The sequence below is a fragment of the Oryzias melastigma genome, linkage group LG4 (assembly GCF_002922805.2).
Source record: "Oryzias melastigma strain HK-1 linkage group LG4, ASM292280v2, whole genome shotgun sequence".
Lineage (NCBI taxonomy): Eukaryota > Metazoa > Chordata > Actinopteri > Beloniformes > Adrianichthyidae > Oryzias > Oryzias melastigma.
This window is the reverse complement of record NC_050515.1, coordinates 23,539,932-23,564,319: the sequence shown is the minus strand read 5'-3', so window position 1 is coordinate 23,564,319 and position 24,388 is coordinate 23,539,932. Positions and strand designations below refer to the sequence as shown.

At 38.2% G+C, this 24,388-nt stretch overlaps 1 protein-coding gene across 8 annotated transcripts in view; it reads left to right on the top strand.

Moving 5' to 3' along the window:
* Positions 1-24,388, top strand: part of evi5b (ecotropic viral integration site 5b) — a 38,427-nt gene that overhangs the window by 5,793 nt on the left and 8,246 nt on the right. For 4 of the 8 annotated variants that reach the window (XM_036211621.1, XM_024279119.2, XM_024279118.2 and 1 more), the window contains exons 2-17: positions 2,141-2,370; positions 10,148-10,337; positions 12,461-12,685; positions 12,848-12,922; positions 13,000-13,125; positions 15,534-15,677; positions 15,977-16,066; positions 16,253-16,350; positions 18,341-18,401; positions 18,477-18,530; positions 19,364-19,396; positions 19,756-19,902; positions 22,601-22,732; positions 22,818-22,958; positions 23,774-23,932; positions 24,161-24,307. In XM_036211621.1, coding sequence (XP_036067514.1) covers positions 2,219-2,370; positions 10,148-10,337; positions 12,461-12,685; positions 12,848-12,922; positions 13,000-13,125; positions 15,534-15,677; positions 15,977-16,066; positions 16,253-16,350; positions 18,341-18,401; positions 18,477-18,530; positions 19,364-19,396; positions 19,756-19,902; positions 22,601-22,732; positions 22,818-22,958; positions 23,774-23,932; positions 24,161-24,307 — 1,974 coding nt within the window. In that variant the 5' untranslated portion in view covers positions 2,141-2,218. Of the gene's footprint in view, positions 1-384; positions 566-2,140; positions 2,371-6,423; positions 6,541-10,147; positions 10,338-10,810; positions 10,905-12,460; positions 12,686-12,847; positions 12,923-12,999; positions 13,126-15,533; positions 15,678-15,976; positions 16,067-16,252; positions 16,351-18,340; positions 18,402-18,476; positions 18,531-19,363; positions 19,397-19,755; positions 19,903-22,600; positions 22,733-22,817; positions 22,959-23,773; positions 23,933-24,160; positions 24,308-24,388 lie in introns of those variants that run through there. The other 4 variants (XM_036211622.1, XM_024279120.2, XM_036211623.1 and 1 more) reach the window with 4 other exon arrangements.

The following is a 24,388-nucleotide window of genomic DNA, read 5'->3' as shown; positions in this document are numbered from 1 at the left end:
CAAAAATTACTGGATACATTTACCAGACTGTGAGCTATCAGGGCAGAATACAAAGTAACCAACAAGTAGCAGAAAATATAAACTAACATTATTAATGCTAAATTAGTCAGCACAAATCTGGTTTAAACCTACTTTTTTCAGTTAAAGATGCAAATTTATCTCTGTAAGCCCTGCAAAGGATTTATTACAATAACACACACACAAACTGAGTTTGTTTATGGTCAAGAAATGAACTGTTCCCTTTTAAAAAAAAGTTAGTTCCACCACTTGCATTAGTTTACTGCAATTCCTGTTTAAGTTGTCAGCATTTTTTGACGGGGTAGGCATGTTCTCTGATGTGATCAGCAGACTCGAAGGGTTGTCTTTTCCGAGGCACTTTGACCCTTCCTGTGAGGATGATCGCCGTGTGACTGGAGGACTGTGTGTTAATCAGATTGAATGTTTAGAAACTTCCAAGTAGTTTTTCAGTAAACATACGAATGAAAAGCTTTCATTTAGAGATTCATAGATACACATAGTAAATGGATTTGTTCACAGCTGAATTTGGATTGTTTTGGGAAAGCAGGTAAGAATCAAGATCAGACTCTCTGTGGTCACTTGAGTGAAGACAATTGTAAAGAATAATTACAATTTTTTGTCCTTTTTATCCTTATTAAAAGGTGATAAAATAACTACCGGTAGCTTTAACTCAACAAACATTTTGAAGCTTGAGTGAAAGGTGGCAGAGTAACTTTTATTATGTTTTGTTTCTCATCCATTTCTTTGTTTTGCTTTGAGATGGACAAACTCAGAGATGGTGCTTTAATAATAATAAGTTGGTAAAATATAAATTTTACTTTGTTTTGGGGGTTCTAGCCTCTTTGCTACCAGAGAAAAAAGTTTTTCCAGTCAATTTTTTAAATCTGTTAAAAACTACAATTTCCAGAGCCCCACACCCCCACATTGGTATTGTGAAGAGCCCCATACTCAGCCATAACTGTACTGGGGTGTAAAAGACTTTTTCATGGTACGATTATGACAGTTCTATCATGAGACACACTTAGTTAGTGATAAGATTAAAGTTGATACTGAAGGGATCCATTCATCAACTCTCTTCTGAAAGGTAGTCCTCAGACAAAACTTAATATGAAGCAAGATAACAACAGAAAATTGTTTTATGGGTCACTTTTAGACTCATAATTCATTTAGACCCATAATTCATTTTTCTTCAGATAAATGGTTTAGCCAAAGAGTACTCTTTTTTTTTCTTGAATGCAGAATATTGTAGGATTTTCCAAAAACGTGTAATCCGTTTTCCTCCATTGATTGTAATTCGCTGAGCTGCTCAAAAATATCAGCAAGACAAGCAAATCATGCAAGCCGTAGTTTCCTGTCGGACATCTATGACGTCTTTTGAGGCCTTCAGCACTTTGATCTAGTCTTTAAACCATCTCCTACACACGGTGCAAAAAAAATCAGGGCTTTCTGTTTTGGAATTCTCTTTGGATTCCAGAATTATGCCGAACAATTAGGCAGCCTCACCACAACAATATCCCAGGTTATACAGTTTTTGTACTGCTTTAGGTTTGAATAGTTACATGTTTTTTATGCACGGAGTAATTTTCAAACTTTTAAGTTTTTTTTCCATTTTAAAAAGAAAAAAAAGAAAATTAATTTCTTATACACAGGAGCTCATTCTTCTACTGTACCATCCTTCTTGTGCCTTGCATTATATTCTTAAATCCTACATACATTTTACATTCTGGCGAGCACATTTTTGACCCATACTTGTCACAATTTATCTTTCTCTTAAAATAAAAGTCTGAAATTAATTTCCTATGGTTTAGTTCTGTATTAATGATTGCGGTTTAATCTGTATCTGATATCCAAATATTCTATAATACTCAACAGAAAACAATATGTTTATGTTGAATTTAACTGTAAAGAAAGGTTGTTTTTTTTATTTTTTTTATGATCATAAATATAAAGTTTCCTCTATTCAATACACTCTCATCTGTGTTTATCTGTGTTGTGTTTTTAAGCCACTCATCTTGGTCATAAGAAGTGCCTCTGATTGGCTAAAACTGATGTAAAATGATGCAGTGGATTTTGACAAAAAGGTTGAAGTTGAAGAAATGACCGTCCTCTTCGTCTTCTGCAGGTGGCAGATAAGGTTGCAGGAAAGCTGAGTTCTACTCTCTCATGGGTGAAGAACTCCGTGTCCCACACAGTCAGTCAGATGGCTAGCCAGGTGGCCACTCCCACATCCCTACAGACCACTGCAGCCTCCTCCTCCACATCGCTGTCCTCGCCGGGCCTCTCTCCATCCTCGCCAGCGCAGCTCAGTCCTGATGATGTGGAGTTGCTTGCCAAGCTGGAGGAACAGAACAGGCAAGCGTTTAGTCTATTTCTTTGTTTTTGTTAGAAGGTTTTATATGTGTACTGCTGAACTGTCTTCAACATAGATTTGTAATTATTTTTGAGGTAGTTGCGAACACATTTTTAATTTGTTCATTTGTGTAAGCAGTTCGTACCACACTTTCTGCTGTTTGTGTGTCTATCTTTGCATCTCTGCAGACAAAACAGTGCAAAAAAATCCTCTAAATGTGCTGTGTGGGTTTAAACAGCTCTGCCAATTCTCCTTAACTACATCGTCACCACTTTTGATGAAACGATTGTCTGATTTCAGCTGGTCTAAGGCCTGTCTGTCAGTCTGCATTGTCAGTGAAGAACAGAACCCCAGCTTACTTTTGTTTTAGGCTTACATCTTATTTTATATATTGTTAATGTTTTGTAAAGACTTTTCGGATTTCGTTTTGGGTTTCTTGCAAATGATCTAGCATAGTTTCTTTTATTTTTTTTTTTCATTTTTCTGCCGGTTCATTGAGGATTTTAGGATGAAGCTACACTCAGTATTCATTGAACAGAGGAGCAAAACAGCACTGAATGTATCTAAACTGTGAGGGCTGTGTGAGTGTTTTTTTTAATTTTTTTATTTATGTTTTATTTTTTTTGCATGTTATCAAAATATTGCAGCTCTTGGTTGAGCCTTCAAAAAAGCAAACACCCGGAGAATGTGATTAACATGATCAAAAAACCTTTAAGCATTCAATTACATTTATTTACAAAGTGTCCTTTTACAATCATGACTGGCTATATAAAAAATAAATTTAGCTTGGTTTGATGTTTTCTTCTTTAGGATTACAATCTTCTTTATTTAAAAAAAAATGTAGGCTTCTTTAGTTTAATTCAGTTCACAGGCTTCAAAGTAGAAATCTGTGCATGATAATTGACAGAAAAACACAATTTATTAAGAAAAAAAGCACAACGGAATTTAAAACGCCTGAGTTACTTTTTTTGTTACCATTTTTCAAAACAGTGAATTAAGTAATTTGTTGCAGTAAATGAGACCAATTTGAATCCAAACCTGGATCTGTTAGCATTGTATCCCCATGTAAGATTCAGGTGTTTTTTTTTACAATACTTTAACAAATCATAAACATTGTATCTATAAAACTGTATATTCCACCTGTATTTCTGTGCTTTGGGGTCTCTGAGTGTGCCCATTTATTTTCTGCCTGTATGGACTTTATAAAGCAAATGTAGCCACAACAAGCTTAGATGGAGGAAACTGATTCGCTGTGGCGACCCCTGAAGGGAAAACCCGAAAGGAAAAGAAGAAGAAGATGGACTTTATAAAGCACAGATTTTGCCAACATAAACACACGTTTAATGAGCAAATCTAGATTAAAAATGTAATTAAAATATACTATACTGATACTAGCTTCAGCTGTGTTTAAAAGTCTTTGCCTTAATCCTGATTTATTGAGGCAAAAATGGTCTTAATAAATCTAGTTCTTGTTCGAGATTTGACTGAAAGCATCTTGATAATCCCCCAGACTTTTGGAAAAATACATATGGACTGATGAGACACAAACTGAACTCCCCAGAAGCTAAAGTTCTCATTACATCTGCTATAAAAGTAAAAGTACAAGTAATAGAATTTAAGAAAAGACCATCACACCAACAATCACATATGGGGAGGAAAGTGTGGAGCTTATTTGATGCCTTAAAACCTGTAAGACTTTATTTGGTATATCAAAACAGAATTTCTGATGTCGGCCATGAATCGTTAAAGAGAAGATGGCAGCTTAATTTGAAACACTGTTAATGTTCTGCCATAGGACAATGATCTAAATCACACCAGTAAAAATACGTACACACCACCTTTGACAACACAGGGTCAAGCAGCCACTTCTAATGAAGAGTCTATGTAGACGCATGTAAGAGCACATATTGGGCTTTCAGATTCAAACCTCTTGCGTATCTAGCAGTGTAAGTTTCTATGATTGGTTTTAGGCTTCATGAACAAAATGCATTACCTGCCAAACCAGGTCAAACTTTTACCAATCAGGGACTCAAATTTGGCAACCCTTGTGATTCATAGAAGTGCCAACTGTTTGAAAATTGATCTTGCAGGCAAAAATAGTAATTGTGGTTTGTTCCCAGCCAAAATTAGATGACACCAGGTCTTTCATATATTGGAATAGAGCTGTGAAAAAAATCCTGGAATCCCAAGATTTGCACCAGTTTGACATTTTGTATCAATTCTTCCAACTGTAGGTGGCAGATGTGGTAGTAAAAAGTAGAAAATGAAAAAGAAACCCCTCCCTACTTTCCAGTGTAAACGCCAGTGGTTAAATGTCCAGCATGTATATAGCTCAAGTCTTCCTTTGAACAGCTTAAGAACAAGATAAAGGCTTTGGTTCATCTGTAGAAACCAGAGGTTCAGATGTGGGAACATTATGACAGTTAACAAAGAAGGCATGACAGAAGATTCTGAACAACATCCCATGCACACACAGTTGTCACAAATAGAAAATAAACCACCTGACATCAAAAATAGTTTTGTTACCAGACTGTACAGAATTTGCCTCTAAAATGTTTTCACCTGGGAGTCAGAGAAGTTGGTCTGTTCTAACACAAGCCTCCAGTGGTCTTTTGAGGAACTGCAGCATATTTAGAACCGGTAGGTGCTGGGAACTTGGTTAACACCAATTCTGCAAACAATAGGTGGGGATAAATTCCTTCACACTTCTTTAAAAGTGTGTAAAATTGCCAGTTCACCTTTCGGCACATCTCGCCAGGAGTTGCCACAATCTGCCAAACCACCAGTGCAAATTGGTTTTCATTGATTCACATAGGTGGTTTGTCAGTGATTTTATGCTGGATGCCCCGTCTTACTCAGTCCTGTATTTTATCCAGGCTGGGGAGCAACACAGGGAGACCCAGTGTTAGGCCCCTTGTGGCTACATTAGTTATGGTTGGCGTGAAGGATTTTACCTAAGGACCCATTTTGGATTAAGCTCATTGGGCTCCCTGAGAAACAAACATTGGTTTGCCAGTCCTACTCTCAGCCAACTGAGCCACCCAGCCACAGTAATCACTGATTATAGTCCTTGCTCTGGGCGGCCTAACCAGTTATTAGGTTTAGGGGACATAATTTTTCACACAGGGCCATGAAGGTAATGATTGACTTTTTCTTGATAATAAACAGCTTTCAAAAATTACAATCTGTGTTTGCTTGTGAGATCTTTGTCAGTATGTCAATGTGTTCTAAAACATAAGCTTTTTTTTCTTTTCGTGAAGCATAGAAAAAAGATTAACTTAAAAATTCAAGAAAAGGAGGAAAATGCTCAATTTACATCACTTCCTGTTGCTTGTACTGTCACATACTGTAAGAGTGCATCAATGGGGCCAAACATGTGTCTGCCTTGTTTTTGGTTTTTCATTTAACTCACAAAACTGTTTTCAGATTATCACAAATTTGATTTGCTGGGTTACTTTGGTGCATTTGTGCCTAAAAAAAATGCATAGGTGATTTTAAATTCAGTGGGATTTCTCCAACACTCTTGTTTATTTGATAACAGTGTTAAAACTATGATACAAAACTACTTTATTGCAGTTTGTGAACCTCTCTTGAGTCACTCAAATGTGGTTGTGTAGCCAGGGTTAGGAAAACATGTAATTTAAAGCTGGAGTCTGTAGGGATCCATTTTACAGCAAAGCTCAGTACAGAGTTCATAGGTTGTGAGCTCATTGGTACTGCCACTGAAAGACAAGTGTCTCTAGTTATTCTTGTGAGAAAACAATCTGATGTAAGGTCATCAGCACAACACTCCATTGACTGAACAAAAGCTTTTGTTTTGTGTATATTTTTTCTTCGTTTGGACTTCAACTCTGAATTCCTTTTGTTTTGTGCCTATGGCAGCAATGGAACACATTCATTGACATTGTCAAGTTGCCTACAAAACTGCAGCAACAAAAAGGAGGACTTTGTTAGGTTTTTTTTTATTTTAGTTTGTATGGCAGATAATGTGTTATCTTTTCTGCAGTTTGAGTCGTGTGTGGCCTTTGTACCCAACAGAACAGATAAAAAGCATGAGCACTCACTCTTTAGCGTCAAGTTTTGCACTCGCTGTACGCTCTGTCAGACATTCCAGCTTTTAGGAGTTTATTAAAAAACTAGAGACATGTGGACTACGTCATGAGTTTATCCTGGTAAGATTATATACATTTCTCGACATGTTTATGTTAATGTACTAATAGAAAAACTTCTATTCAAGTTTATTTCAAAGGATATTTGCCTTTTTTCTTATTCTTAGCACTATCGGCTATTAAATACAATTCAGTTTATTTTTAAAGCCTCAGTTTCCAAATGTGGTTATCTCATAGCACTACACACTATGACAGCCACTTGTTGAATTATTTTTATTAAAAGAGGAATTTTTAAAGTATTTTACATTTAGATCTTCAGACCTCTGTTTGACTAGTGGTGAATTATTATCAGAGCTCAAAGAATGTTTACATATATCAGTTCGATACAAAATTTGAGCCAATTAAGCAACACTTAAAACGGTCTAGTGCCTTTAAGTCTTTCTTCAAAGATTTACCTGCCTGTGTTCCCTTCACGCAACGTATAAAAGCTGAGTACAGGTTAAGAAGCTCTCTTTGTGGACTCTTCTTTCACATTATCGATTTCACTTCATCGGAGTTGACCTAAATTTAACTGTAACCCTAACCATTCTTTGAGCACACTCATTATCATCACAGCCGCTTTCCAAGATCAGGTGTCAAGCCTTTGTGTTTTTGTCATGAGCCTGGTACTATGCATGCTACTCTTTAAAGTCCCACTCCAATCATCTTTTGATCAATTGTAAAATCGTTCCCAGTGATGTTATAATTATGATGATACTGGTCAAAAGACCAAAAAAATCTGCTGTTTTCTAGAACATAGTTTCTGCAGGGCAACAGTTTTTTTCCAGCACTTCCTATCATTCCTTTGTTTTACACTCTCTGCTGCTAGCTTACGGCCCCCAACCTAACATTAACAGTGCAAAAAAAATGCAGACCAGTATCTGAGCTTTCCAGCTGTACAGTTTTGAGCCAGATTCCAGCTCAGATGAGGAAAACTAAGATGGACATGAACTAATTGTCTATAAGTGGATGCATCAGAATGGAGCAAAGCAGGAAGCTTGTGACACGCCAATTGTAGCACCTATTCCACAGCTATAAGCTTTTTCCAGCAGAATTTTATTATCTGCTCCTGATTCAAAGCAATTAAAAAAATAAATAAACTCAATTTTAAGCTTAATTTTCTCCATAAATGTTCTCCATGATGAGGAACATGCCACAAAAACATGCTAGAACCACCAAAAACACAATTTTCATAGAAACGTCCTAAACCTGGCACTCCTTGCATATCCAAATCTTACTCTCCTGCTGAGATAAAATATCCACTGTGTTTTTGGGCTGTTACTGTTGGCAGTTAATTTGGGTGTCATCCTTTCCAGATGTCCAAACCATATCAACTGGCTTCCATCTATGTGGGAAAGAAGCGACTCTAATTTGAGCTCCTGTAGGGTGGCTGATCTTTACACCCCATTTCCAAGGAAGACCACAATTACATTGCAAAGAAAGAACATACTACTTCTTTAATCAAATTTCTTACCAGAATATTAAGCTACAGCTCATGTAAGTAGATGGTAGAGGCAATAATTATTTTTTTTAAATTAGAACATAGTTTTTTTTTTTTCGCTTGCCAGAGAAATTGCTGAGTTACAAATGTTTACAATGCTCCAGAGATGTAGCATCATTTGCTCAGTCAAGCTCACATTCCATCTCTACTGTGAAAAAAACTCCTACCTTCTTAAACTCCTCTGTCTGGGGAAAGGGCTCATTTCTAACCCAGAGGGGAATTCTGTCTGATTTTGACAATCACGGTCTTAGACTTGGAGGAGCTGGCTCTCCTCGAGATGCTTCACAGTCAGCTGCAAACTCTTATATCAAGAGCTGGAGATTATAGCTTGAGGAGACCGTGGCAGGATTCTCAGACTCCTGAGCCAAACTCGTGAACCATTGGCTACATGTGAAATCTTTATATAATAGGTGTGCACAAAATTTCAGATTAGGAGCTACCCTAGAAGAGTCCAATCCTCAACGTTGGCAAGTCTAACTTACTGCTAGCTACTGGTAAAAGAGGCTGACTTTAGAGTGTAGGGGAAGATGGTCTGGTCAGCAGTCAACCCTCAAATTTAGAAGTTGGTTCAACAGACCAACTATTTATCATTACAGAGTTCTCCAAAAGATTCTGAGTTTGCATGCCTGGTGTTTTTTGTGAGCTTGGAGAAAGTATTCAGGCATGTGACCACCAGATATTGAATCACTAAAATGAACTTGGTTGGCATAGTTAAAATACTACTCCTTTTTGAGGATGAGAACCACCAATTTTATCTATTGATGATGTTGAAGAAATGAGTCACTTCAAGGCAAGTCCTACACTATCCAGGGACCTGGATAAACTCTGGTGCCTTGTTTTTGCAAAACTGTTTGTGTCCTTTCTTATTGGAGCACATTTTGATGTGATTAGGATCCGTGAAAAGATTATTTTACTCTATCAAAACATCCCCAGTTGAAGTCAACAATTCTCTACCCGCATTGTACCTCGTGTTGAAGGAGCATTTCTTCTCTTGGGTGCATAACAGTTTGATAGGATCCATCTTGAACCACTCAAAAGTTGTCTATTTCTTTTTTTGCTTTACTCCTTCAGTGGCTTTAGTCTTGGCGTTGGTTAAGGTTGATGTTTTTGTACTCATGTGCTGTCTTCGTGGCCTCATGGACAACCAAGCCCCATTGTCGTCTTTCATCAGCTTAAAAGCTTCACTCACTTTTGGTGTCGCAAGACCTACTTTTAGGATCATTTTCCGAACATACATTCTTGTGACCACAGAATAAAGTTTCTTACTATTTTCCATCTGAAATGCAGGGAGAGCATAAGCCTCTCTATGACTACATTTATTGTACCTCCCTTTGAATATATGTGAAGCTATCTAGGAAGTGGTAGTCTTATACCTGTCGGATAAGTTTGGGTCTGCTGGGTCTTTACTGCAATCTCTCTTAAGAAGATTAGTTCCAGGACTTAAGCTCTAAATCGAGGTGAACACAAACATATTTAATCGGTACCTCTCAACCTCATCCACAAACTTGTGCTCTTTAAAGTTGGACAGATAACATTCTGTGTTATACAAGCCATTGTTGGTAACAAGAAATTAGAACACAGACACCTCTTCCTCTTGATCTCCTCTCCAACCCTACTCAATGACTCCCTGGACCAGGTGGTGAGCACCCGGGGGGGGGGGGCAAATCCATTTGGTATGTTTGAGCTGGGCTTGGCTGAACCTCATTGGTATCCACTCACCAAGAGTGCCTACCCAGTCTTGGCTCCAGAGTGAGGTCTCAGTAACTGTCAGCAGTTCCTTCTGGTCTTTTTGAATTTTAGACAGGTCTGCTCACTTTTACTAGACTTACCAACTTTGAATATTTAAGTTGTTATTTGTTCAGTTTAAGAAAAGAAAAAAAACATTTTATTCTGAGTAAATATCCTTACAGGTGGTTACACGGAAAGTATTTGATGTCTTTAGTTGGTCACTTTGTTCAAAAGCCATTATGATACAGTTTAGAGAAGATGCTCCTAATGGAATGAGCTGGACTCAAACCGAGACTTCAGTTATATAATCAATGTAGTTTTTTCTTTGTTTAAAGCTTTTTGTTTTTTTAGTCTGGAGCCCTGAGACGGCCTCTTTAACAAAAACGTTCCCTTTTCCTGCAGGCTGCTGGAGACGGATAGCAAGTCTCTGCGCTCAATGAACGGCTCCCGGCGAAACTCTGGGTCCTCCCTGGTGTCTAGCTCCTCCGCCTCCTCCAACCTGTCCCACCTGGAGGAGGACTCATGGATTATGTGGGGTCGCATTGTCAATGAGTGGGAGGAAGTGCGGAAGAAAAAGGAAAAACAGCTCAAGGTGAGTCTAAATCCAGGAAAGCCAAAATGTTTTTAAGGTAAAAATGACCCCCTCATTTAGTGCCTCAGTTCTTGTAGCTTATCCTATCTTAAGAGTGACTCAAAGAGACCATTTCATGCTTAAGTCTAAAGTTTATAGAATACAATCGCTGTTATTATTGTTTTTGGTTCAAATGCAGAAATACATTTACTTTCCACCTCCTATTTGTAACACCAGCTTCTATGTTTGAAGCTTAAACTGCTTTGAGGTCAGATTTCTTCTGTTTGGATAGACTTTTCTCTTCATGCTGGCTCCTTTTTAAATGGCTGCTGGAGGTGAGACTTACTGTCTTCTCTGAGCATGGAAACAAGGACAGAAAGACTGGGATTAGGAATTCCTCTGCAGCCTCAAGTCAGGCTATATCCGCTTTTCTGAATCTTTCAAGCATACTTACATGAAGAAAAATAACTGTTTTTTTGTTTGTTTTGTTGAAGTGGTTTTAGTGAAACATCCAACTTTGTAGGAATACATAGAACATTTTGGTTTTGTACCAAAGAACTGCAGATCCAAGTATTCATCACTATGAAGGTATTTCTATATATTTATACTACACGTAAACTGTGTACTGTTTGCATTTATTGACATTATATTGAAAGCTAAGCGGTTAAATGCTGTTACACTACTGTAAAAACAGTCCATATTCATTGTGGGAAAACTAATTTATGGCTTAAAGAAGAACCCTTGCTTTAATATTTTAACCCTCAGTAGTATTTGAACTTATTGGTGTGTTTTCCAATCACAGACTGTTTACAATGACACCAACCCCAACTTTAGAATAGTTTTTATTCAAAATGAAGGTTTCAAAAAGTTTTGAGCTCTGAAATTTTTTGTTTAAAACAAGCTGAAGAGTTTTGAGACATTATTGTGAAACCCCTTGGAATACATCCATGGAGCTTTGAGTGGAGCTTCGCTTGGTTTTTAGGACAAATTTTACATTTTTTGACCTTATCTTTTCTTGTCTTGTGGATGTATACATTTTTATTTTGTATCTACATATTTGGTATTTGTTTTAACACATAATAATAGTTTGGCATCCATTTTTCTGAAGAAAATTGAGTCTGGAGCTGTAATAAAAAGATTGATTTTAAGCACTGCCACAAAATACTTTTCTAAAGATAAATCAAAAGAACCAAAAAAATGCTCAAAAAGGCTCGGGACTTGCTTTAACCTTTACACACGCTGTATGAAATAACTATTGGTGATACAAACGCTCTTCATTTCATCTGCCTCATTTGCATTGATCTCTGAGCTACATCTGACAGTGTTAAGTCATTTTTTTCCTAGCCATTTCCTACCTGTGTGATATATAAATGACCTTTTATGCCAGTTTGTCATTTTAAATTATCCTTGTTTTTAGTCACTCATGAGTTTCTGATTTGAACTTCATTATCTACTGTGTACTTGTTGTGTGTTGTGTGTGTGTTTTTGGCATAAGGAGTTGTTTGATTCTCCCAGACAAGTCATTGGCATGGCAAAGGAAGGTTTCCATATAAAACTGAAGTTAAATCCTTCTTAAGCTAAGCAGAATTATTTCACACCATTTTTACATCCAAACTTGAACAGTGTGTGTTCTGCTCGATTGTGTTTTCCTATCATAACTTTAGTTAAATTCTTCCTAGATAGCACTGGAAATTCACTTAGTCAAATCTTATCTGTAGTCATGAATGGGAGCAAACTGGTCTCTAAAATGGAGCTGCAAAAGCTTTAAGATTATGATAAATATGTGCCCGTTTGTGCTCAAGTCTTTTGTTGGCCAATTGAAGCTCCAAGCAACCACTTACAACTCAAATAAATGAAAATGCATGAGCTGAATGCAAAAGTATCAATCTGTCTGCAGCAGGTTTGCAGTTTAGCATTTTAGTGAAATATCAGTTTCTCTAATTCATTAACAGCATTGTTGCTCCTTCAGTGCAGCACTAAATTATCATAATTAATTATCATTACACCAGAACAGTATTTATTGCTCATTATTCTGAGAGCAGCTGTTATGTAAAATTTCTACTTGGATGGACTTCACCGACAACAGTTCAGTCTGCACCATAAAAATAGCGTTCCCACAGAAATCCTTTTTTTTCCCCCCACAGGATCTTGTCAGAAGAGGGATCCCTCACCACTTCCGGGCGATTGTGTGGCAGCTGTTGTGTAACGCCCAAAACATGCCCATCAAGGATCAGTACTCGGACCTCCTGAAAATGACCTCCCCGTGTGAGAAGCTGATTCGTAGAGACATTGCTCGCACGTATCCCGAGCACGAGTTCTTCAAGGAGAAGGATAGCTTAGGCCAGGAAGTGCTCTTCAATGTCATGAAGGTGCAGGACTGTTAACTGTTTCAAACAAACTGTGGAACATTGATGGGGTTTAGCTGTGGGCAGTAGTTTAAACTGTATGTTTTAATGTGAAAATCCACAATGGCGGCTCAGAAACAATAAGTTTTGTCTGTTTATTGTATTTATTCATCTCTATGACTGCAGGCATATTCCTTGGTGGACCGTGAGGTTGGCTACTGCCAGGGAAGTGCCTTCATTGTTGGCCTGCTGCTCATGCAGGTAATTCTATAACCACGCATGTTATATAGTCACCAGCTTCTAGGAAACCATTTGAAATTCTTGTTTCTTGTCTTTAGATGCCAGAGGAGGAGGCTTTCTGTGTGTTTTTCAAGCTGATGCAAGAGTACAGGTTACGGGAGCTCTTCAAGCCCAGCATGGCTGAGCTGGGACTGTGCATGTACCAGTTTGAGTCCATGCTTCAGGTACACTCAACGTTAGGACATAGACATTGTGATGAAGATGCTGGAAGGAACGAGATTAATAACTAATAATAACAATATTAAATTGTAGCTGAATTTAGAAATTAGTGATTTAAAGGCTCAACACTAATTTCAATGTTCAGATTTCAATCTAGCTCATTTTAGTTAAATACAAATGAAGCTTATATTTTCTGAATGCGCCTTTTTTCTTGTTTGCTAAATTAAATCATAAAGTACATTAATGTTAAAACACTGATATACTGATGCACGCTCATATTCATTACAATGTGCTGCTGCTTATTTGAATAATATGCACTTACTAAAAAGTATTTAACAGCACACAGTGAGGCAAATAAGTCTTTGAACAGCATGTGATTTTGCAAGTTCTCTCACTTAGAAATCACAGAGGGGCCTTAGAGTTTCATCTTAAGTGCATGTCCACTGTGAGAGACACGATCTAAAAAAAAAATCTAAAAATCACATTAGATGATTTATTTTTTTGTATGCTACAGCTGCAAATAAGTATTTGAACACCTGTCTATAATCTAGAATTCTGACCCTCAAATACATGTTAGTCCACATTTGAAAGGTCTAGCACCACTTCGCTTAATATACTAAATTAGAAGCACTTGTTTGAGGTTGTTAGCTGCATAAACACACCTGTCCACCCCAGACAATCAGTAAGTCTCCAACTACTAACCTGGCTGAGACCAAAGAGCTGTCCAAGCACACCAGAGACGACATTGTAGAGGATAGAAGGAGGCTAGAAGGAGGGGACCAAGCTGTTTGGTCAGTTGCCAAGCAGCTTGGTGATAAAAGATCCACTGTTGGAGCAATTATTGGAGAATGGAAGAAGCTAAATATGACTGTCAATCTGGAGCTCCGTGATCTCACCTTGTGGGGTCTCAGTGATCTTAAGAAAGGCGAGGACTCAGTTCAAAACTATGTAAGAGGAGCTGGTTAATGACCTGAAAAGAGCTGGGTTCTGGGGAAGCTTTATCAGAAAATTTTGAGATGTAATGTAAAAAGTTCCAATTTTTTTCTCTCAATTTACCAGCTAATCCCGTTCCTCTGAGGTTGTTTTGATGATCTATAATCTGACGGTTTTCAACCACTGATCCCTTTATCTTTCATCCACTCTTATTGCTTATTGTGCACACAGCTATTTTTCATTTTTACACTTAAAACGATAATGAAGTGACTTGAAATTATTGCTTCTTTATTTCTTTAGTATATCTTTACTTTTACCATCACCCTTCTAAATTTGACTTTGTCTTATTCTCTGATTTAGTGGGTAGTTAGTCTTTCCATCCTTTTTCACACAGTCTGACCTCACTGGCAAAAACTGCTGGACCTGTTGGGAGTTAATTATTTTTCTGCTTTTTGTCGAATCACTTAAAGCGGTTATAGAGTCCACTTTAAAAATGTGTGATTTGTAAGCTAAATTGTCTAAGCTGGGTGTTTTATTGTCTTTTTTTGTGGCTTAAAGGGATTTTTACTTTTAGAAAATTTCCTCCAGGTTAGTTAGTTGTCATCTACCATTTTGTGTAAAATGTTTCTTCCACATTTGACCTGTTCCCTGGGGGAGGCAGTGAGCTGCAGTCACAGCTGGACTCAGGAATCTTTTTGTGGTTTTAATAATTACAGCATTGTGGCTCTCCAAAAATCCAATCTTTAATGCTGAGTGTTTAAGCAAGGAGGAGTTGGTCCATTTTTTTACTCTAGTTTGACCTGACTGTGTACCTGAACCAGCAACCTCCCAGTTTCAAGGCAGACAGTCTAACGACAGGTCACTGAGCTGGTTAATGACACGTCTTAAAGGCTGTTTCTGCTTTTGCACAAAGACGGGGAGGGAACTAAAGGAGACTCAGCACAACACAATATGCAGAATGACATGAGTCAATTGTAACTAAGCAGGCAGGAAACAGTGATGAAAGTATTTTTTAAAAAGTCGAGTCGCATAAAAAATATAAAGAATATTCTTAATGGTTTTTACAATTTTTTAATAATTTATTCTGTATAGAAATGTATTTAATTTCTGTTTTGACTTTATTTCTGATACTGTAATGGTTTTTTAAAACTGCATATGAAAAAGCTGTTTACCCTTTTTTAATTTACCTTTAAGTATGAATGTAGTTCCTGACGCAACAAAGTTTTATCATAGATTAAACTTTCTATTAATACTAAAAGTAAACATGAAATTTGAGCTGTAAAATTGGTGACTCTTGTGTTATTTGTTTTTTTAGCTGACAAAACAAGGTTGACCTATGTCTCTTTTTTTTTAATTTGTAATTACGGTTCAGTCGTGTATCTGCTAGTACTTTGGCATATTTTGTGGGTGTATTTTGTCATGGTTCTGGTTCCAAACATCTTTCAATAACAGTAAAGATGTGAACTTGTCTCCTCAACAGGAGCAGCTCCCAGAGCTGTATGTACATTTTCAGGCTCAGAGCTTTCATACCTCCATGTACGCCTCCTCCTGGTTCCTCACCATCTTCCTCACCAATTTCCCTTTGCCGTTTGCCACGAGGATCTTTGACATATTTATGTGTGAGGTTAGTAATCAAAATTGATTTTATTACTTTATATGTTATTCCAAAAAACAGAAGAAAATTCTATTCAAAGGTTAATTGCTGGCTTTCATTGATTTTTTTTGTCTCAAACATATAAGATTCAGACATAGATAGTAAGTAAAAAACTGAAATGTAGTTTGTTAGCGCCTCCGGCTGGAGAAATTAAGTAATGCAGATATCTCCTAATGCAAGTCTTTTAAATATTTGGTTTTTAAATTTCCTTCAAAACCTCCACTTTGCAGTTTATTAACTTTTTAATTTCTTCTTCTCTCGTTCTTCAGGGATTGGAAATAGTTTTCCGTGTGGGCCTGGCCATTCTTCAGATGAACCAGGCAGAACTCATCCAGCTCGACATGGAGGGAATGTTACAGGTACATCACCTCCACCTGGACCCCTCATTTACATGCATTCTCCAGCTTTGTTTGATTTCTCTTTACTACTGAAATCCTCTCAATCTTCAAAGACGTCTTTGTGCAGCACATGTTCGCTCATGTTGGATGTTATATTTTGAAGCCAAAGTCGTGCTGTCCTTACCTTTTTTGTTTTTGTGCCCACAGCACTTTCAGAAAGTCATCCCACACCAGTTTGACAGTGGACCAGATAAGGTCATCCAGGCTGCATATCAAGTTAAATACAATGCTAAGAAGATGAAAAAGTAAGCATGGCCACACAACACCACCGCTCTACATGAACTGTTCACCAATGCTTCATTCACAATGATACATGCGCTGTCTGCACAAAATCCACTTGCTGATCCTGTAGTGTGAAAGTGTTCACGCACAATTTTCTGCTGGGTGGCTCAGTGGGCTAGGTGAAGGGCTGGCAACGCAGAAGCCCTGGGTTCGATTCCCAGGGGTGTCCACTGATCCCCACCCAGATTGGGTCCTTAGGCAAGACCCTTGACGCTGCTGCCTAACTGGGTCCCTGTGCCCCTCAAGTACAGGGTTGTGTCAGGAAGGGCATCCGGCGTAAAAACTCTGCCAAATCACTGATGCGAAACAGTGGGTGCTGTTACGCTGTGGCGACCCTGAAAGGGATAAGCCGAAAGTGAACTACTACATGTTGCATATCACAGGTCATAGTGAACACTTAGACATGAGGGAACTGTAGGTGAGACACAGGCACGCTGTATTGATTTTTCACATTTTCAACCCCCTCGAATTCTATGCTCGATTTTTAGTGCTCTTCAAGTAAAAGTTGCAGGCTCCTGGCGCACCTGTTGAGCCTCCATGTGTGCAGCCTGACTGTTAGAAATGAGGAAATCCGACCGAGTGTAGTTTGTGTGGGCATCCTCAGGCGTCTTGTAGGCCCTTGTTTATTCACAGTCAATAAGGAACCATAGCGCTCACCTCACTAATGTCAAGAGTGGCTTTAGCACACTGTAAGACAGCGTCACCCATATGTCATGATTGTGTAATTTACATTATCCTTACAAGTACTTTACAGTACACTTACCACACACACATTTTCATTGCATTCTTTAAGGTGACTACCTCTCTACGACTCCAAAAAACCCACTGCAGCCGTACAACCCAACCCCCCTTACAGCTGCATGTGACTAAGGCATAAGAATGTGCCATGTTATGGGCCCTAATTTACATTGATGTGATCTGACAGGGATCCATGTAACACAGAACCACATGCAAAAACATCAGAATAGCAAACCATTCAGAAACCTTCAGTATTTATATTCTAGAGCCATAGAAAGATTCTGGTCCTTCTATCACGGGACTCTAGAACAAAAGTCGCACAGCAGATTAACAACCTGATGATCATTTTTAACAAACTTAGGTTAGTAGAATAATGGTTTAGTAGATGAGAAAACACCCCCCCCCCTTGTTCGAGTGTGATACTTTTCAGCGTGTCTAGTCCGTGATTGACAGGCGCTAAATATCACACCTCTACAGCGCCAGTGCAGACAGAACACAGCTAAACTGTGAAAAGATGAAAGGAAAACAAGCAAGATGACAAAACGTCCACAGAAAGACAAAAAAAGATGCTAAAAGTGAGCCGGAGTAAGACACAAAAAAGCCACGAGATGCAGAATATCAAAATAAAGCAAAAATAAATTCTTACTAAATACTAGTACAGTAAAAAATAAGACATTCAAGAGAAGCTGATGATGAACATGAAAAACATCTAAGTTGTAAAGATATATTTTTTAAAATCAGGGCAATTCCTGTCAAGCAAATTACAAAGTGCAGTGATGTATGTCCTCGTTTAGGGTCTAAAAAATCAAATCCTTAAAAGTAAATTTGAAAAAAATACCAAAGGTTAACCTTTCGAAAGCTTACTAGGAGTATGAGTTAATAATCTATTACATTTGATCAAAGAAGCTTTATCAGAAGAAAGAAGAAAAGTTCACATCTTTTTCTCTCAATTTACCAGCGATTACAGCTAATCCTGTTCCTCTGAGGTCGTTTGATGATCCATAATCCGACGGTTTACAACCACTAATCCTGTTATCTTTCATCCACTCTTATTTATTTATTATGCACACCGCTATTATTCATTTTTACACTTAAAATGACCAGGAAGTGGCTTGAAACAACAATCTAAACTTTTTGTAAACCTTTTTTTGTGCTGTAATGATTTATTATACAGACTATAAAGAATGAGGAATTACAACAGTGATCTTTTTACAGGTTAGAAAAGGAATACACTACAATCAAAACTAAAGAGTTGGAGGAACAGGTGGAGATAAAGGTGTGTGATCTGTACTCTGCCACATCTTTGTTTGATATCACTTCTCATTATTTCTGAATGTTTTTTTATTTTCAGAGGTTGCGAACAGAGAACAGGCTTCTGAAGCAGAGGATAGACACACTGGAGAAAGTGAGTGGATGACAGGCTCTCTGTCAACAAACAAGCTTCCCTCTCATCTCAATAACCTGGCTGTAATCCATCCAGCTTTCTCGCATCCTGAGTTTCTCCCAGTGCTGGAGTCATCCCTACTAACTGAAACCAGTTCGATAAAAGTTTCCCATTTTCTTTGCAAACTACTTGCCGTTGTCACGGTGACTGCTGATGTCGCTCTGTAACCTAAACGAAAAAGGAACTCATACACGACTAACTATTGTGTAGCGTGACATGCCGTGTCGGACATGTGACCGAAGCTGCACGCTGCTTGTGTTCTGATCAGAGAACTGCATGCCAGGCTGCAGTGTGTGCAGACACCAGAAGAGCAGCATGTGTCTGCTATGTTGGGGCGTCATGCATGAGGCCTGTGTTCATCTGCAGGGGGCATGTCTGATGGGTGGAAAAAGTTGAGACTTTTTTTTAGAACATAAACTAAAAAAAAAAAAAAAACTCATCCAGTCTTAGATGTTATGCTTGCTCAACGTGCGCAGTAATTCTTTAACTGCTGTTCCAGTAGCGATCTCATCTTACTGTCCTTTCTGAATCGGCTTGTCATCGTCAGCACTTTATTATTTTCGTTTTGCCACCAGCTTAGTAACTTCTATTTCCTTGCAGCTGCATGCAATGTTCCCTTCTCATCCTCTGAGATTAATACTCATTATTGAGTCCATGATAAAATAAAAACTGTTTCTGGAAGGACAAAGGAACATTGCATTTCTTTATTTAAACACAATCAGTTGTTCCTTTGTGTGCTTTTAACTGTCCTCTGGATTGTGTGTCTCCTGTCTCTTCATATCTCTGTTTTGTAGGAAAGTGCTTCCTTGGCAGATAGATTGATTCAGGTATACTCTTTATTTTCTGTTTACCCTCTTCTTTGTTATGCAACCTTCCCTTTTCTCCCTCTCTTTTACATTGCATGCATCTGGTTATGTAACTAATTAAAAAAAATGAAGTTAAGATCGATTACAATTACATTTTTGAATCGATATGACACATTAAGGCACGCTGGACAATGTAGGTAAACCACAAATTATGGTGAATGATATAAATAATAATATATAATATAAATCGCCTTTGCTAAGGTTAACTAATTGCATGTTAGAAAGCCACTCCCAAATCTTTTGTGGTCTTCCCGTTTCATTTTCCTGTTTCACCTCTTGCCGTACTCACTCCACCCGCCCATGGTTGCTTATGTCCAAAGGGACAAGTAACTCGAGCTCAAGAGGCGGAGGAAAACTACCTGGTCAAGCGGGAGCTGGCCACACTCAAACAACAGTGCGAGGAGGCCAGTGCTCAGCTGGAGCAGGCCAAGAAAACCATCAGGCAGCTTCAGCAACAGCCACAAGCGGTAAGGAGGGCAGCGTAGTCCAGGTCTGGTTCAGGCCCGGCTGCATTTAGAGCAGCACCTGTAAAAAAAAAAAAAAAAAAAAAAAGATTCAGACTGATCTCGGGTGTGGTGCACCTTGTAGTGACCTCCATGCAGCCTGCGTCAACTGACAGGATGAACAGGTCTTGTGCCACTTTTTGTTGTGTTTGGTGGAAATTTCAGGGTTTTTAATCCAGCCCCTCAGCACCCCCGGCCTGTATGATTTCTGTTCCTTTTCTCAAACACACTCTCCTTATTGAGAGTCACAATCAGCCGTCACAAACCCAAGCTTTTCCAAACCGCAGGTTTTCACTTGGTTCTGATCCAACACGATTCGAATAAAAGAAGTACTCAAAAAAGCCGTTTTAATCTTAAATTATTTTATACATTTCCTCCATCATGAGAAAAATGCTCCAAGAACATGTTAAAACACTATTTTCATGGGAGTGGGTCTTTAACTTCCTGACATCTGCTCTGTCTCTTTTTGAAAATACCTCCACTGTAATATTTTCTTTATAGTCTTTGAACTTCCTGTTTGAGCTGATTGTTCAGACATATCTGTTATTTCAGGTTACATACATTTGGATTTTATTACAATTATATAGTTTAATCTCCAGGAACAAAGACCCTTAAAAGAGTAGATCTGAAGATGGTAAGACATTTTCGTTTTTGAAACTGGTAAATACTACACCTGTTGCAAAAAAAGTGGAACAGAAGAGACTTTTTTTTTTTGCAAGATTTTAGCTTTTCCTTGTCATTCTAAGTTGTGTTATTTTGCAATAACCACCTGACTGGATCAGCTCAGAGTATTTCTGTCTCTTTCTGGTCTGATAGGAGCGGCTGTTTGTTATCATGGTTCTCTTTCCTGGTCCTCAGGGGGTGATAGTGTCAGAGACACGAGGACTGCAGGCAGCAGCTGGATACTCAGTAGAGGATGTGGTTTTCAGGACTGTCATTCAGAGACAAGCAAGTCCTGCTCAAAAATAATGCTGCTTGAAAAACTGGACAATATCAAACTGATTTTTTTTATTCATAATATGAAAAAGTGAAGAGAAACACTTTCTGATTAGTGGAAAAATAAACAACTTGTGAGTCATCTGCGTATATGAATACCTTCATTTTATGAAGAAACCAGTAGTTTCCTGAGCTGTAACAAAGCTCTCTGTTGGATTTCTTCCATAGTAATGTTTTTAAGCTTTGAACATACTTTTATAAGAGAAGAATAAATATAAGCCTGTGATGTCAGACCTCATTTTACAGTTTTGTGATCGGTATTCAGAAAACACTTCTTGACAGTTCTAAACAAACTCCGGTTTTTGGCTTTGACCACATCTCTGATGAAGCTAATCACATGTTTGAGAAGTGTTCAGGAGCACGGGGTTCCTCCGTCGGAGAAGAAAAGCGAATTCCGTCACTACTCGCTACATAGTGCACTTTAAAGTGTTTTCACTATTTTGTAGAACTGTCTGAATCTACAATTCCAAAATTCTGAGCCCTAGAATTTGCCCAGAAGTCTGTAAAAAAAAATTATGTGCATTGATGATCATTACGTGGGTTAATATAAGCAACAATGCATTGCGTTTGAATAATTTCATGATTAAAAAAGTATTTTAATCATTTATGCATAAACCACCTAAGTTTTCATCATCAGAACACAAATGATTCAGAAACAGTCTTCATAAAATGCTTGTGGGTGAAGTTGATGATGTCATATTTGCAGTTTAAACCAAATGTAGTGAATATAGTATCTAAATTGCTTTTAAAATCCACCAGATAGTTCCGTACCATATTTTTTTTTTTTAGTATTTGGGGAGTATAAAGTAGACTATGAAAAAACAAAATCAAACTATAAAAGATTTTGTCAGAGCCTCTTGTTACTATGGTTAACTACAGTATATACTGTGATGGACTGAAGTCATTGTCTGCAATAATGCATTTTTACAGCTCTTTTCATTTATGTTCAACTGGTTTTCAACTCATCCCTCTTTTAGAAAATAGAAATCACAAATGTCTTCTCAACTTTAGTTTGGAAGGATGAAAAACAAAGCTAACTTTTGGTGTAATTTCAGAACTGCAATGTTGATGTTTTTGAGCAGTATTTCAGAATCCTCGATTTCTCTTTAGAAATCTTGCTTTCTTAGAAAAAAAATACACTGCACCTGTTTTTTGTGTTCTTTTATAAATTCAGCATTGATTCATGGAACCTACATTTTTTTTAAGCATTTATACCCTGAACTTTTTCAAAACTGGAGCTTATGCTTCAAATGAGCTGCTTTTTTATGACGGCTCTTCAATGAAACACTCCGGCTGAGCAGGATTTTCACACTCTTGTCTGGGTAATGGTTTGCTCTTGTATGCATGAATTCAAATCAGCACACGGGTTCTTGACGGTTCTGCTTATAGGCTCCTACTTTCTGTGAAATGAGCATTTGAAAGCAGATGATGGATCTCACTCCCATTTACTCTGTTCACTCCTTAATTATTGATGTGTAGATTTCAAATTAAAACGCACAGGCAATACCATGTTCTGAATAATTTGCTGTCTTGTTTAACAGTGGCTGCTCATCAATTATTTGGTGAAAGTGAAAAGCAACACCTGCTGTTGGAGTCATCATTGGAAGACGAATGAGACGTGTTTTGATGCAGCTTTTTGCTCATTTTGCTGGTAATGTGGTTGCAGAAAGGACCTTCTCAGTTCTCTGAGGAGTCTGTCCTTCAGCTGGAGCGGGAGCTCGTGCAGGCCCGGCTGAAGGAGGCGGAGTCCCAGTGTGCGCTCAAGGAAATGCAAGACAAGATTCTTGAAATGGAGAAGGTACTTACCGGTTTATCAGAAAGCCTTAATTAGGTCACAATAAGGGTCTCACTGTGTTTAAAACTTACCGAGAATCCTTCTTCAGAGGAACTCGTCGCTGCCGGACGACACTAATGTGGCTCGACTGCAAGAGGAGCTGATCGGAGTGAAGCTGAGAGAAGCTGAGGCGATGACTGGACTGAAGGAGCTGAAACAGCAGGTCCGGAATCTGGAAGAGCATTGGCAGGTGAGCTTTAGAGCCAGCAGAACATGCCCAGAATCTGACAGGATCCAGATTTCTCATCTACATTACAAATGTTCATGTCAATAACTCACCCATAGTTCCTGACAGCAAAAGTTTTTCATTTTTTTTATTTCCTTAACAGCACTTGATGAGATTTGGGTTCAATTTTTAGACAATTTTATCAAATGTTCTGTTAAAAAAAAACTCAATTTTAGTTGATTTGACAGTTAAATGTGCAGACATGAAATGAAGAAGCAGAACAAATTGTCTGCAGTCAGTCAATGTTGAAGGTTAGCTTGGAAAACATTAAAGCGAGTTCATAGTCACATATAATCATTTGGAATATTAAATGACATTTATGTCAAATATGCAAGAAAATTGTTCTAATATCACTTTAAAAAGTTTAATATTTTTCATGAAATTTATTTTTTATGAGGAATAAAAAGCTAAAAAGTCTTCTATTTAATAGAAAATGCAACATTTTTTTGTCATTCTGCCTTGTCAAACATCGGACACAGACTGAAAAATAAACATCAGGAACACTTCAGCTGCATATTTTATAGCTCATTTGTTCATCTCTATTGTGCTTTGTAAATAGTGACGGATGTAACATTTCTCTGTCCAGCATGTCGGACACTAATAATCTGTTAGTTTAGTGATAATTTGAAGACTTTCAGACTTGAAATGAGCAGATCTTTTAAAAAAAAAGATGACATATTTGTCTTAATACAGCAGATAAGAACAAATTGATCATAAAGTTAAACTATAAAAGGCTTTAAGGTGATACTAAAAGGTCCTACCATCAATCCCCTCTGCAGCGCCACCTGGCTCGCACGGCAGGTCGCTGGAAGGACAGCCCTAAGAGGAACACGCTGAGTGAGCTGCAGGACAAGCTGATGAGTGTGAGGCTGCGAGAGGCTGAGGCCCAAGCTGAGCTGAGAGAGACCAGGCAGAGGATGCTGGAGCTGGAGACCCAGGTCTGTGACGTACACACACTGTCTGACCTTTTCCTCTCTGTTAGCTAATGTGGAAGCACAGACTGTTGAAATGACTATATATTTGTAATGCCACAGAGTTGCCTTTAGAGGGCAGTCATCTGCTGTATTAAACAGGAATAATAGGTTTTCCACCCAGCTTATCACTTCAGTCCCATTTGCATTGATAAGAGATCAAAGTAAATGATTTATTTGTTGTGCTTTTTTCAGAATCAGATTCACAGCAACCAGCTGCGGCGGGCGGAGCAGGAGAGCCGCTGCCTCCAGGAGCGCGTTCAAGCTCTGACGGCACAGAATAAAGACATGCACGTTCAGTTACAAGAGATCAAACGGAAACAAGCCGAGATCGAATGCAAGGTAAGACGTTGGTGCAAATCCCAAACAGCCCCAACATCAGTCGTCCTAAAGCGGTGAAACTCCAAGTGAAGAGATGATCTT